This window comes from Hipposideros armiger, unplaced genomic scaffold (assembly GCF_001890085.2).
Source record: "Hipposideros armiger isolate ML-2016 unplaced genomic scaffold, ASM189008v1 scaffold_417, whole genome shotgun sequence".
Classification (NCBI taxonomy): domain Eukaryota; kingdom Metazoa; phylum Chordata; class Mammalia; order Chiroptera; family Hipposideridae; genus Hipposideros; species Hipposideros armiger.
Window position 1 is genome coordinate 15776 of NW_017731767.1, and position 13264 is coordinate 29039.

General features: G+C 39.2%; 1 protein-coding gene across 1 annotated transcript; it reads right to left on the reverse strand.

Moving 5' to 3' along the window:
* Positions 1 to 8905: 8905 nt before the first annotated feature.
* LOC109394237 (olfactory receptor 7A17-like) lies at positions 8906 to 9874 on the reverse strand. Its single transcript, XM_019664127.1, has one exon. The coding sequence runs from the start codon at positions 9872 to 9874 to the stop codon at positions 8906 to 8908; it is 969 nt and encodes a 322-aa protein (XP_019519672.1).
* Positions 9875 to 13264: the final 3390 nt, after the last annotated feature.

The following is a 13264-nucleotide window of genomic DNA, read 5'->3' on the forward strand; positions in this document are numbered from 1 at the left end:
TGTGCTTTCAAATGCTTCCTAGCAGAAATGTCATACAAAGCAAATATTACAATGTTATGTGTTAAATGTATGTAATGAACACATAAGTGATCACTCTACTAGTATTTACTTTTTCTCTGTGTTTAAATTTTTTCATAATACAAAAGTTGAGAAAATAAGTCACACCACTGGCTTATCCCGTAGGCGTCAGTGGTTTTTGGTTTTTGGTTGTTATTTTGCTATTTGTTTTGTTTTTTTTACTTTCTTTTTTTTATTGTTTATGGCTAAATAGTATTTAACTGTATGGATATATCACATTTAGTTTATCTACACAGCAGTTTGTGGACATACAGAGGGTGCCAAAAAAATGTATACACATTTAAGGAAGGAAAAACTGAATTAAAATTGTAATACAATGAATGATTCTAGCATTCATTTGATTAATGCCATGTTTTGAGGGAATGTCATATTACACATTCCTACCATAATTTAATTAAACTTTGAAAGCTAATACATAGATAACATTTTTTAACATACATACATTTTTTCTGCAACCCTCTTGCCCCCTCCCCATATGTACTATTCTGTGCTAAATGCATAATGCTGTCTAATTATCACATACAGTCTTTGTGCAGAATTCAGTGGTTTTATAAAAAAGCTTAAAATATTAAAAAATTAAATTTTTTCTCAAAATGGAGTTGTGCACTGGCACCATTCAGTAAAGTTATTGTTCAAACCTCATGTTTAATAAATTCAATAAAACCAGAATGACTAGAAGTTTCAGAAAAGGTTATTCTGGATAGTTTAACTTTCTGGTGACGTGAGGGTTTGACCACGCGGTATGTTTTTGTTTTGTTTCAATGTGCCCCAAATTCTGCTTTTGCAAACATAGTACAATAGCCTAACAATGTTTCACAGAAAATTAAAGGTTTTACGTGGTCTCCTGATGACTAAACAGGGAGCTTCTCTCCAGGACTCTGGAGAATAATGTCTAGCAGAATGCATTCTCTAGGCTGTGAATCTAGAGCAAAGCATGAGGTTGCTTTACAGGTAATTCCCTAGTATGAGTTATTTTTGTAAAATCTGCTCATAATCATCCTAGCACCATTTACTTGTGCCTAACTATATTCCAGGAACCTTACACACTCTTGTACTCTCATATACCTCACAGACTCCTAGCTGACAGGTGGGCACACCCGTGAAGATGGTGGCCCTGCACTGCTCTCGCCAAATAGCATACACACCTGGGTTGTAATTCAGGTCTGTCTTCCAGGTCTGTTCTTTCCATTCTACTGCTTGGTGTCAACCTGCACATGTAGCTGCCTCTCTTAAAGATAATTCTGCAGACTCCAGGAATTAGTGATTTTGTTTATTTCCATGGTCTCATACCAGGGCCAGTTAATATGCTATCAAATTTCTCCAGTAATTTCTGGGAAGCAAGGTGATTACCACCTATGTATACTTGTTCATCTCATGAGCAGAATAATAATAGCTAACATTTATTGAGACATAGCATATGTGAGACACTTATGGGAAATTTTAAATGATTTCGTCACTCAATCTTTTCAAAATATCTGTTGAATAGATACTATTATTATCTATATTTCACAACTGAACAAACTGAAGAGCCTCAAAGAAGTGAAGTTGCCCAGGAAGAAAAGTTTATTTCTTTCATATATTTTTATATTGAGGAATAATTGTCATTTCCTTTAAATATTGATCAAGAATACTGTGACTTAAACATGTCATTCCAGAAATTGAAAGAACTTATAATAATAATTTCTTTTAAAAATATTTTCTTTAAAAAATATTTTTAATATTTTATTTTTGTCTTAGCCAGCTGCTGACATGAAACTATCTTGACCTTTAAAGCCAATGTTCTCCTTTCCTCAACCTTTTCCTTGGATCACATTTTCATTTGGAGCCAAGTCCTACAAGAAAAAAAATCCCCAAATTGTGAAGAAACAGGCATATTTCCCTTCAGAAAAATCAAAGCTAGAATGTTTATCGATTAGAGTGTTCCCCCCCCAGCTGGCTTCAGCTCGAGTGGCTTCACGTTTGTGACTCAGGATGGGGCAGGCTTCCTTCTTCCAAATTACCCCAAAATAGACCATCTGCCGACGAGCAGCAAGCCAGGGCTTTGGACAGGATGCCACATACAGGGAGACTTCGGTGTGTTCAGACCTGCACGTATGGTTTATGATGGAAAAAATATCTTAATTCAGGAGTGATGAAGCAAGCACTTTAGGATCACTTACCTCAAATCTACATTCTGCAACAGTCCAAGAAAAGAGACAAAGTCCTCATGTACCTCAAGGCTATGGGCCCCCCAATGCTTAGCACAGTTATCCTCAGATGTAACTGCTTCTCATGGTGAGCTTCTTCCCTGTCTCCTGGGTGAAGAACAGTGAAGCCAAGCCTCTCCCACAGACAGAAAAAAGACTTTCATCCTTTCTTTAAGAATTTCAATCCATCCTACTGTTCTGGATGAATTCTTCCTTTTGCATTGATAAAGATGAACTGGGGCTTTAAGAAAACTGATCAGGCTGGGAGGTCTAAGGGAGGAGCTGAGTTCACAGAAGTTTATAAGCCCACCTATTTGAACTCTATTGTTTTAAGTTCCTTTTCAAAAAAACTCCTTGGTTCCTGTCTCCCTGATATGTATACATATATATTCACCATTTTAGACCACAGGACTCACTGGGTCTCAACATGCAGGTGTTCGGTGGCAGCCGTCTTTTCCTCGTTCTTTCCATTTTCCCAAATAAAACCGTTTTGATGATGAACTACCTAGTCAATATTATTTGTCAGCTGACAGCATTTAGATAGACTGTGTTTTCTATACCAATTTTATATTATCTTGTATAGTTTCAAAAACCATAAACACATTGAAATTGGAACATAAAATATTGGGCATCAAAAATAACACAGGGGACAAAAACCGTTGGATGAGGTAGTCAACGACATAGCTTATGTGCACATCACCCCATCGCAACCTCTCCAGAGGCAAGCTCAGGAAGCCACAGGCAGCCACTGCCAAGCCTCCCCAAGATCACATGGTCCTCATGGTCCAACAGTCAAGTTTTAAATACCAACCTAAACCAAGACTAAGTTGGGTTATTGGACCCAAAAGAAGCCCAAGTGTCTTCTACCATAGAATTTCTGTGGACATCAGCCCCTGATCCTGGGGAACAGCGGTGTTGGGCTGGGGATGTGGTTCCCTGAGCAGCAGAGTGATGTTTGGAGATTAATATTGAAAGGGACTAGGTGAGAAGTCAAGTGAATCCTGTTTCTGTTAGTCCTTCTCCATGATTGTTCAACCTGCCACAGTTCTTACCTCCCAGCACCTTACTCCAACCCTAAGTTAGAGTTCTCTCCAAAGTCTAAGACTGAGGCCTCTGCCTTGACTAGGTCCCTCAGCTCTTCAAAACATTGACTTGTGATGGGACACAACCCCTCACAAATGGAGATTTTCCTTGCAAATGTAAATATCCCTTATTCAGTATAACTTGTACTTGGTTTTCAGAGCTTCCCCCATGTCTACTGTTTTTTAAAATTAACCAGTTTAAAATAATCCTTATGCTAAATTGATTTACTTTGGGGTGATAAATTCTGTTTCCCTGTAACTCCTAGACTACAAATCTGTTCAGCATGTTACTATACTGAATACTGTAGGCAACTGTAACATGATGATTAAGTATCGTGCAATGTGTTGCATTACAAAGATGTTATGATGGTTATGACGTCACTAGGCAATAGGAATATTTTAGCAGTATCATAATCATATGGGAGCATTGTTATATATGCGGTTCTCTCATAGACAAAAATGTCATCATTCAGTACATGACTGTATTCACTAATTTCAGAGGCTGTGATAAATTTTGTGTTGTTTCTGTTATACGAGGGCACTTGAGTGTCACCAGATAATAATACAGTTCTGAAAAAGACTTTGTAATAGGCAGAATAAGGGCCTCCAAAAGGTGTCCACATTCTAATCCCTGGAGACCTTGAATGTATTGTTTTATAGTAAAGGGAGTATAAACGTAGCCCTTGGAATACTTATGCTATCAGCCTGCAGCTTTAAGATAAGACAATTGGCAGTGATTATCTAGGTGGGACTAATGTAATCACTGCCGACCTAGAATGTGGAAGAAAAGGGGGAATAGTTGGATTTAGAGGGAGAGTGGAAGATGCTCCACTGCTGCTTTAGAGTTGGAGAGAGGGCCAGGACCCAAGGAATGCTTGTGGCCACGAGAAACTGGAACAGGAGAGGAAACAGATTCTCTCCTGCAGCCTCCAGAAGGAACTGGCCCTGCAGACATCTTTTTTTTTTTAATGTTTTCCAGTTGGTTTTTTTTAAAAGATTTTTATTGGGGAATTGGGGGGGATGGGAACAGTGCTGGGTAATTGGGGGAAGGGGAACAGACAAGTTGCTGTCGTTTTGTTCTTCAGTCTAGTTGTGGAGGACGTTGCTTCACTGGCCCAATTTGGCACCATCATTGCGCTCTTCTCGGGTGAGGCAGATCAGTTGCTGGCTTCTGGACGGCCACTCATGCTGGCTGCTGGCTACACACGGTAGCCCATGGCAACCCACTGCAGCAGGGGCTGCAGCCTACACCGTCGCCGGTGACTCACAGCAGCCCAGCTCCAGGTTGAGCTGTTGCTCAGCATCTTAGCTGTGGAGGGCAGTGTCACTGGCCCTCATGTGTGGGATCTGAACCGGGGCCCTCTGGCGTCCCAAGCCAGCTCTTAACCATCGTGCCACTCGGCCGGCCCCCTAAAATCTTGATTTTAGTCCATTGAGATTTGTTTCAGGGTTCTGATATCAAAAACAGTAAGAATATGAACTTGTTTCTTTTATACCCTACTGTTGTAATTTCTTACAACAAGAATACAATATATTTATCTAATATATATATATATTTTTTTTTTGTACCATAGTAAATTTTAGCCTCTCAGTTTATTCTATTTGCTTCCCTTTATAATAGCTTTGTGTTGAAATTCCACCTTAAGTAGAAGACAGGCAAAGTCAATTTGGGGAATTTGCTCCCTTAGCTGGTCTAATGAATTCTCCATTGCATAAAGTAAATGTGAGTCTGACTTTGAGGCCTTTGTGCATTAAGATGGGAAACATAAATCATTACTAAAATTAAGGTCAACCATTCTACTTTATTTATTTTTGTTAAGTTTTTATTGGTGAATTGGAGGAGGGGAACAGCATTTGGGAATCGAGGAAGGGGAACAGACAAGTCGCTGTCCTTTTGTTCTTCAGTCTAGTTGAGGAGGGTGTCGCTTCACTTGCCCATGTTGGTATTATGATCATTGCACTCTTCCCAGGTGAGGCAGATCAGTCGCCAGCCACTGGACAGCTGCTCACAGCGTCTCTTGGCAGCTCACGCCGGCTGTCAACCACTCACGGTAGCTTACGGCAGCCCACTGCAGCTTCTTTGCAGCTTATACCATCGCCGGGGACTCGGCAGCCCAGCTCCAGGTCTAGCTGTTGTTCACCATCTTAGCTGTAGAGGGCACAGCGTCACTGGCCCTAATGTGGGCTCCGAACCGGGGCCCTGCTGCTCAGAGCTGGTGTCTCAAGCCAGTTCTTAACCAACGTGCCACTTGGCTGGCCCTCAATCATTCTGCTTTAAATCCATATTATAAATTTCTAATTCTTGGAGTTTCATGTTAATTTAACCATTCATTCATTTAAGTTCTATTCTCTCCAAATTTCTTTCTAGTTTCCTTTCTATCTTAAAGGTGAAATTATTAATGAGTGTGTGTGTGTGTGTGTGTGTGTGTGTGTGTGTTTGCCTGAAACAGAGTCAGGTAAAAATGCACATATGTTTATTGTACATACTCTCCTTACCTGTGATAGAGTTCTTAGAGTCAGTAGTTATTTCCAAACATTTTATTTAATCCTCACAGCATCCACCTGAATTTGTTCATCATCCCAAATCACCATCAGAAATGAGAAAATAGTATCAGGAAGATTACATTTTTTATAATCACATAACAGACAATTAATTATATATTGATTACATGTATAAATTATCAATATTTATATAACTAATATATATAATTATATATATGTATACAAATATATATATATTTGTACAATATGTATTCTTATTTTTTGTATAGCTCCTTTAATTAAGAAATTTATGCATTTTAAAGAAGACACAAATATGGAAATATATTCTGTGTTCAATGATTGGAATAATTAATATTCTTTAAATGTCCATACTACAGTTAAAGAGAAATCACAAGTCCAAAATGGCATCACTTGTGCAAAGAGCTCATGAGGCCAAATTGAATTTAACACGGGACCTAATGGCAGTTCAACCTCTATTAGAAATGTAATGTTCATCAACCAGTCTGTAATTTTCTGTTAAAGTACCAGTAAGGTAATCGGTCACATGGGCCCTCTCCATCCCCCATGGAAGGAAGAGGGGATCTGCAAGATAAAAACCCTTGCTGTTCCCTACCCCCCCAAAAAAATATCCAGGTCTAACATTAATCTTTTCTTTTGTTAATAGCTCCTCACCCCACTCTTGTTTGGATAAAAATGTTTCATTGTATACAACCACTGGCAACTCCCTTCTGGTTGCTGGAAGGATTACTGCCTGATTCACGAATCATTAACAAAGCCAATTACTAGATCTCCAAATTTACTTGGTTGATTTTTGGTATTTTGATAAGGATTGCATTGAGTCTTCTGGTTGTTTTGGGTAGTATGGACATTTTAACGATGTTAATTTCTCCTTCAAATAACACAATACATACTCCATTTATTGGTATCTTCTTCAATTTCTTTCTTTAGTGTCATATACTTTTCCGAGTACAGGTTTATTGCCTCCTTGCTAAAATTTATTCTTAGGTATTTTTTATGCAATTGTAAATGAGATTATTTTCCTTATTTCTATTTCTCATAGTTCATTATTGGTGTATAAAAATTCAACTGATTTCTAAATATTAATTTTGTATTTTTCACAGGACTTGAACAAATAATCTTAAAATTTATATGAAAACACAAGTGACCCCAAAAAACCACAGCACTCTTGAAAAAGAGCAAAGTTGGAGATATCATGCTACCAGGTATCTAACTATAGTACAAGTCTATAGTAATCAAAACAGTATGGTGTTGGCATAAAAACAGACAAATAATTCAATGGAATAGAACACAGACCCCAGAATAAACTGACACTTACATGGTCATTTATTCTATGACAAATGAGGCAAGGATATACAGTGAGATAAACAAAGACTATTCAATAAATGGTGTTCTGTAAACTGGACAGATACATGCAAAAATATGAAACTGGACCACCTTCTCACACCATATAAATTCAAAATGGATTAAAGACTTAAATGTAAGACCCCAAACCATTAAACTCCTAGAAGAAAACATAGGCAGTAAACTCTCTGACATTGCTCTTAGTAACATTTGTTTTGTAATATATTTCCTTGGGCAAGGGAAACAAAAGAAAAAATAAATAAATGAAACTACATCTCACTAAAAAGTTTTTGCACAGCAAAGAGAACCATCAACAAAACTAAAAGACAACCTACTAATTGACAGAAGACATTTGCCAATGATAAGGGGTTAATATCCCAATAAGGGGTTAATATCCCAAATTTATAAAGAACTTACACAACTCAACCTCAAAAAAACAAAAAATCCAATTAAAAAATGGGCAGTGGACCTGAATAGACATTTCTCCAAAGAGGACATACAGATGCCCAATGAATATATCAGAAGATGCTCCACATCACTAATCATCAGTGAAATGCAAATTAAAACCACAATGAGATACGACCTCACACCTGTCAGAATGGCCATCATGAAAAATCAACAAACAACAAGTGTTGGTGGGGATGTGGAGAAAAGGGAACCCTCGTGCACTGTTGGGATTGCAAATTGGTGCAGCCAATATAATATAATGTATGGAGTTTCCTTAAAAATTAAAAAGAGAACTACCTTATGACCCAGCAGTTCCACTTCTGGGTATTTATTCAAATATATCCAAAACTCTTATTTGAAAAGCTATAGGCACCTCTATGGTCACTGCAGCATTATTTACATTAGCCAAGATATGGAAAAAACCTAAGTGCCATTCAATTGACAACTGGATAGAGATGTGGCACATGCAAACATATGCAATGATTTATTGCTCGACCATAAAAATGAATGAAATCATACCATTCGTGACAACATGGGTGGACCTGGAGGGCATTATGCTAAATGAAATAAGTCAGAGAAAGACAAATACCATATGATCTCACTTATATGTAGACTCTAAAGAACACAAAATAAATGGAAAAAAAAAAGAAACAGACTCATAGATACAGAGAACAAACTGATGTTTGCCAGAGGGGTGGTGTTGGGGGACTAGGTGGAAAAGGTGATGGGATTAAAAATACAAATTCGTAGTTACAAAATACTCACTCAGGGATGTAAAGTACAGCATATAAAATAATAAATAATATTGCAACAACTATGTATAGTGCCTGGTGGGTAATAAACTAATCGGGGGGGAATCACTGCCTAAATTATATAACTGTCTAACCACTATAGTGTACACCTGAAACTAATATAAAATAATATTAAATATCAATTGTAACTGAAAAAAATAATAATTGAAAAAAATTGTATAGAGAAGTTAGACTAAAAATAATAAAAATAACACAATAAAATTAGAAGAAGCAAATTCCACAAACACAGTCTGATTAAAGACTCATAATGGGCCAGCCAAGTGGCTCAGTTGGTTAAGAGCTCGCTCAAGAGTTTGAGCTCTGAGCAACAGTGGTTCGATTCCTGGCCCGAGCTGAGCAGCCGCTGAGCTGCCAAAAGGTGGCATGATGGCTCAGCTAAAAAAAAAAAACCTAAAAAAACCTTATAATGGCTGGATTTCTACTTGGAGCCATGAAATCAAGGACATTTTTTCAGCCTCAGGATGATTGTCCTTTTAATATCTGTCAACCCAAAGAATCTTTTCAGAGCCCCCTTTATATCTTTATTCCTGAGACTGTAGATGAAGGGGTTGAGCATGGGTGTGACCACAGTGTACATCACCGAGGCTGTTGCACTTGACTGTAAGCTGTGGGTCACAGCAGAGCTGAGGTACACTCCCAGCATAGTACAATAAAATAAGGAGACAACAGAGAGGTGAGAAACACAAGCAGAAAATGCTTTATACTTCCCCTGAGCAGATGACATTGTATGTATGCAGGAAACAATCTTGGAGTATGAGTAAAGGATACCAGCCAGGGGACCACCACCCAGAAGCCCAACTAAAAAATACATCACCATGATGTTAACAAAGGTGTCAGAACAGGCAAGTTCGATCATCAGATTGAGTTCACAGAAAAAGTGGGAAATTTCCAAGTCTGTGCAAAAGGATAACCTCAGCACCATTAAGCTATGTAACAAGGAAATCAGGATACTCATGATCCAGGACACCAGAACCAGCAGTCCACAGAGCCGGGGGTGCATGATGACCGTGTAGTGCAGGGGGTGACAGATGGCCACAAAGCGGTCATAGGCCATCACAGTCAGGAGGAAGTCATCCAACAGTCCAAAGGCTGTGAAAAAATACATCTGGGTGATGCAGCCTTCATAAGTTATGACTTTGCTTTGCATCTGGATGTTCACCAGCATCTTGGGGACGGTGGTGGAGGTGAAACAGATGTCCACAAAGGACAGGTTGGAGAGGAAGAAGTACATGGGTGTGTGGAGGTGGGGGTCTGAGCTGACCACCAGGATGATGAGCAGGTTTCCCAACACAGTGATCAGGTACATGGAGAGGAAAAGCCCAAAGATGAGGGGCTGCAGTTCTGGCTCCTCTGAAAGTCCCAGGAGAAGAAATTCTGAAACTTGTGTAAGATTAGCTGGTCCCATGGAGTGAAGGTGACTTCCAAGACAGAAAAATAACATGAGTAATTTTCATAAAAACAGACATTACTCAGATAACTCTAATGCTGCAATTTATGTTTTGCTGCTAAGTGATTAATTTCTACATTTTTGTGTGGATCTGGTTCCCTCTAGGGGTTTGCTGCGCCATCTCAGATCAGGAATTTTTGTCCCAATCTGATTCTTTCCAAGGGTGTCATGCATTTTCCAATTTTCATGAGAAATTCTTCATGTATTTCAGGAATATAAATTGAGTGCTCATCATGTTTTAGGTACTGTCTAGTTTGTGAGTATTGGAGTGCTGAAAAACAGAAGTTCACACAAGTCAATGATGAAGAAAAATTTTGCAACCTAATAATAAAAATATATAATATTCCAGTTGGTGACAGATCATATGAAGAAAAGGAAAGTGAATCTAAAAAAGACAGTGACTAGTGTGTTTTCTTTTTAATGGGCATTTAGTCAAGTCCTGCAAACAAGGTGACATTTCAAGAGGGACTTCAGTGTAGAAAGAAAGGGAGGGAGAGGAAAGGTTATGTGGGCAAGTTTGTATCTGGAAGAAGGAATGGCCAGTGCAAAGGCCCTGGGGTGGAGCAAGAAGGGTTTAGTGATCTGTTGAAAGTGAATATCAGAGCCTTTGATGGGCCTTGATTACAGTTTTTTTCCAGTTGCCTCTAGCAGTGTTTCTCACCCAGAAATGATTTTGAGCCTGGGATGTCTGAAAATGCCTAAAAGAATACTGCTAAACACCTACAATCCACAGTAAAGCACCCCCACCCAACTACTATTCAGCCCCTAATGTCAACAATGAGAAGATGAACGAACCCAGTCAAGACCGGCCCTTCAACTTGAGTGTGCCTACGAATCAACAAGGATCCTACCAGAAATGCAGAATCTGAATCAGCAGGTCCTGGGGACTCAGAGAGGCTGCATTTCTAACAAACTCCCAGCGGGTGTTGATGCTGCAGGTCCTGGTCTGTGGACCACGCTCTGAATAGCAAGGCTGAGGTCCTGTGTCAGAGCCAGGTGTAGGCACTTTAAGGTCTTCTAAAAGAAATATTTCTTTGCTGTATTTTTAAAGCAATTGTGTATTCACTCATTCCAGAAACTATGATAAATTCTGTGTTCATTTCTCTTATATAAGGCCCCCTGAGTGACACATACTAATACACTTATAAGAGACTTTGTAGTGAGAAAATAAAGAGCCTCCAAAATATGTCCACACACTATCTCAGTGCCTTTGCATTGGATACTTTCATAATAAGGGAGGATTGGTGTAGAAGATGGACAGGCTTGCTCATCGGCTGACTTTAAGAAGATGAGCCAGGATCATCCAGGTGGGACTAAGGCAACCATAATGGTCTTCTAGATGTAGAAGCGAGAGACAAGATGACGAAGCTAAACTGCTGGCTTTGGAGACAGAGGAACGGCCATGAGACAAAGAGGGCAGGCAGGCAGAATACAAACTGAAATAGGAAGAGAAACAGGATTTCACCTGAGCCTCTAGAAGGAACCCAGCCCTACAGACATAATTCCTCCATCACTGAACTGTTTTGTTCTTAGCACTGTGTACTCATTGCCTAGAAGTAGGTCAGTCCTCAATTTATACTTCCCAGTACATGAGAGAATTGCTCATTAAAAATATAAACAACAATGACCACCAGGGGGAAAGGCTGAGTGTGGGCTGGGAATCCCTACTAACTGTTCAAATAGAGAAATAAACAAGTATCAAACCCAAAATATATGCAGTCTCACCAGTAATGAAATAATTTACATTAAAACTATTTCGTATTCCTCATTGCACTTATTAAATAATGTTTTCATGTGAATACCCAGCATGAGAGAAGATGCTGCCATGTATGTCTCATGAATGACTGTTGCGAGGTAGTTTCTACCTCCACTGGCTGGATCTTTTCAGTGACTACTAAACATGCTCAAATACACCCCGTTTAGAAATTTTATACAAATGCTCTCACTTCACTGCTCTGGCCTCCACACCTAACACTCTATTATCTTACTTCCCGAATAGCAAACATATCCTCAGATATGTTTCCGTTATACTGCAACCATTTCATGCATCTCACTTATTCTGCAGAGTCACCTTCGGTACATCCAGCCCATCACTTAATTTGTTAACTACGGCCCTTGTATTGCAGATTCAAGCATCCTTATTAATATATTAAATGAATTTATTATAAATCAATTACTTAACCAAGAATACAGACATGGTGATCTCTAGTCTCTGGGCTGATTAGGGTTGCAGTGACTCAGGTGAGAGTTCTCATTTCTGACCTCTCTGACCCTTTCCTTCAGTACCTGCTGGGCTCTCAGACTCACCTGGATGGGGTCTCTGAGAGGGAGGGCTCTGTGTGGAAGTCTGAATTACTCCCTGGAAGTTTCATGATGGAGACTGAAGCTCTGTCCCCACACAAGACAGCAGGAAGGAGTGAAGCATCAGTTCACAGCCAGCTGAGGACTCAAAAGCAACACCCAGGTCCTGGGCACCAACGTGGTACAAGCTGAGAGACGCACAGAGGAGGCGTTACAGTGCTCTTTGTATCTGCTCATCAGGCACATTTCCCTCTTCTTATTCCAACTGCTAAGTACACAATTTCCCCCCCCCCGGGGCCTCTGGAATGAACAGAAAGGCAATTTTTCCTAATGATCCTCTGATCCCAAGAGACGATGTAATAAGTCAAGTGAATCCACTTTTTATTTCTTCATGTTCTTCACCTCCCTGAAATTAAAAGGACATCAGTCCGTGTATCCTGTGCCTGGACCACATTTATTAGAATTACACAATATGAATATTAGAAGTCTTAAAAGGTGATAAATCTTGGATTTGTTTTTTTTAATTGAACATATAAGGTACCAGCCTCCTGAAGAGACCAAATCAATTAGAAAAGACGTTCTCCACAAAAGATGAGGTTTCCATTTCCAAAGAAGTTTTCATCTTTTCACTATCCCCTTAAAACAGCTTTCATTGTCTACGAGCATTAGTAGAGAAGAATATCTTTAAAACAGAACTTGTATTAGAAAAATTGACTCAGGGATGGATAGAAGGTGAACCAAATTTGGCTTAATTGTCCCTCATTATTACTGCTGGTCTGGTGAACGCTGTGAATCTTGCTGAAATCCTCTTGATTTCAGTGGCCTGTGGGACATTTGTCCTGGGAGCTAAGAGTTGTGCTCTCCAACACAGTAGCAACTAAGTACGTGTTACTATTTAAAAATTGTAACTAAAATTAAATAAAATGTAAAATTCAGTTTGCCAGTCATACTAGCCTCAAGTGTTCAATACAGCAGCTACCACGTTAGACAGTGCAGACATAGAATATCTCCCTTGCAGAAAGTTCTGTTGGACAGCTTTGTGTTAAA

Bases quoted from the DNA above. Each gene is read 5' to 3' on its own strand.
- LOC109394237 (XM_019664127.1), bottom strand. From the start codon at position 9,874: ATGGGACCAGCTAATCTTACACAAGTTTCAGAATTTCTTCTCCTGGGA.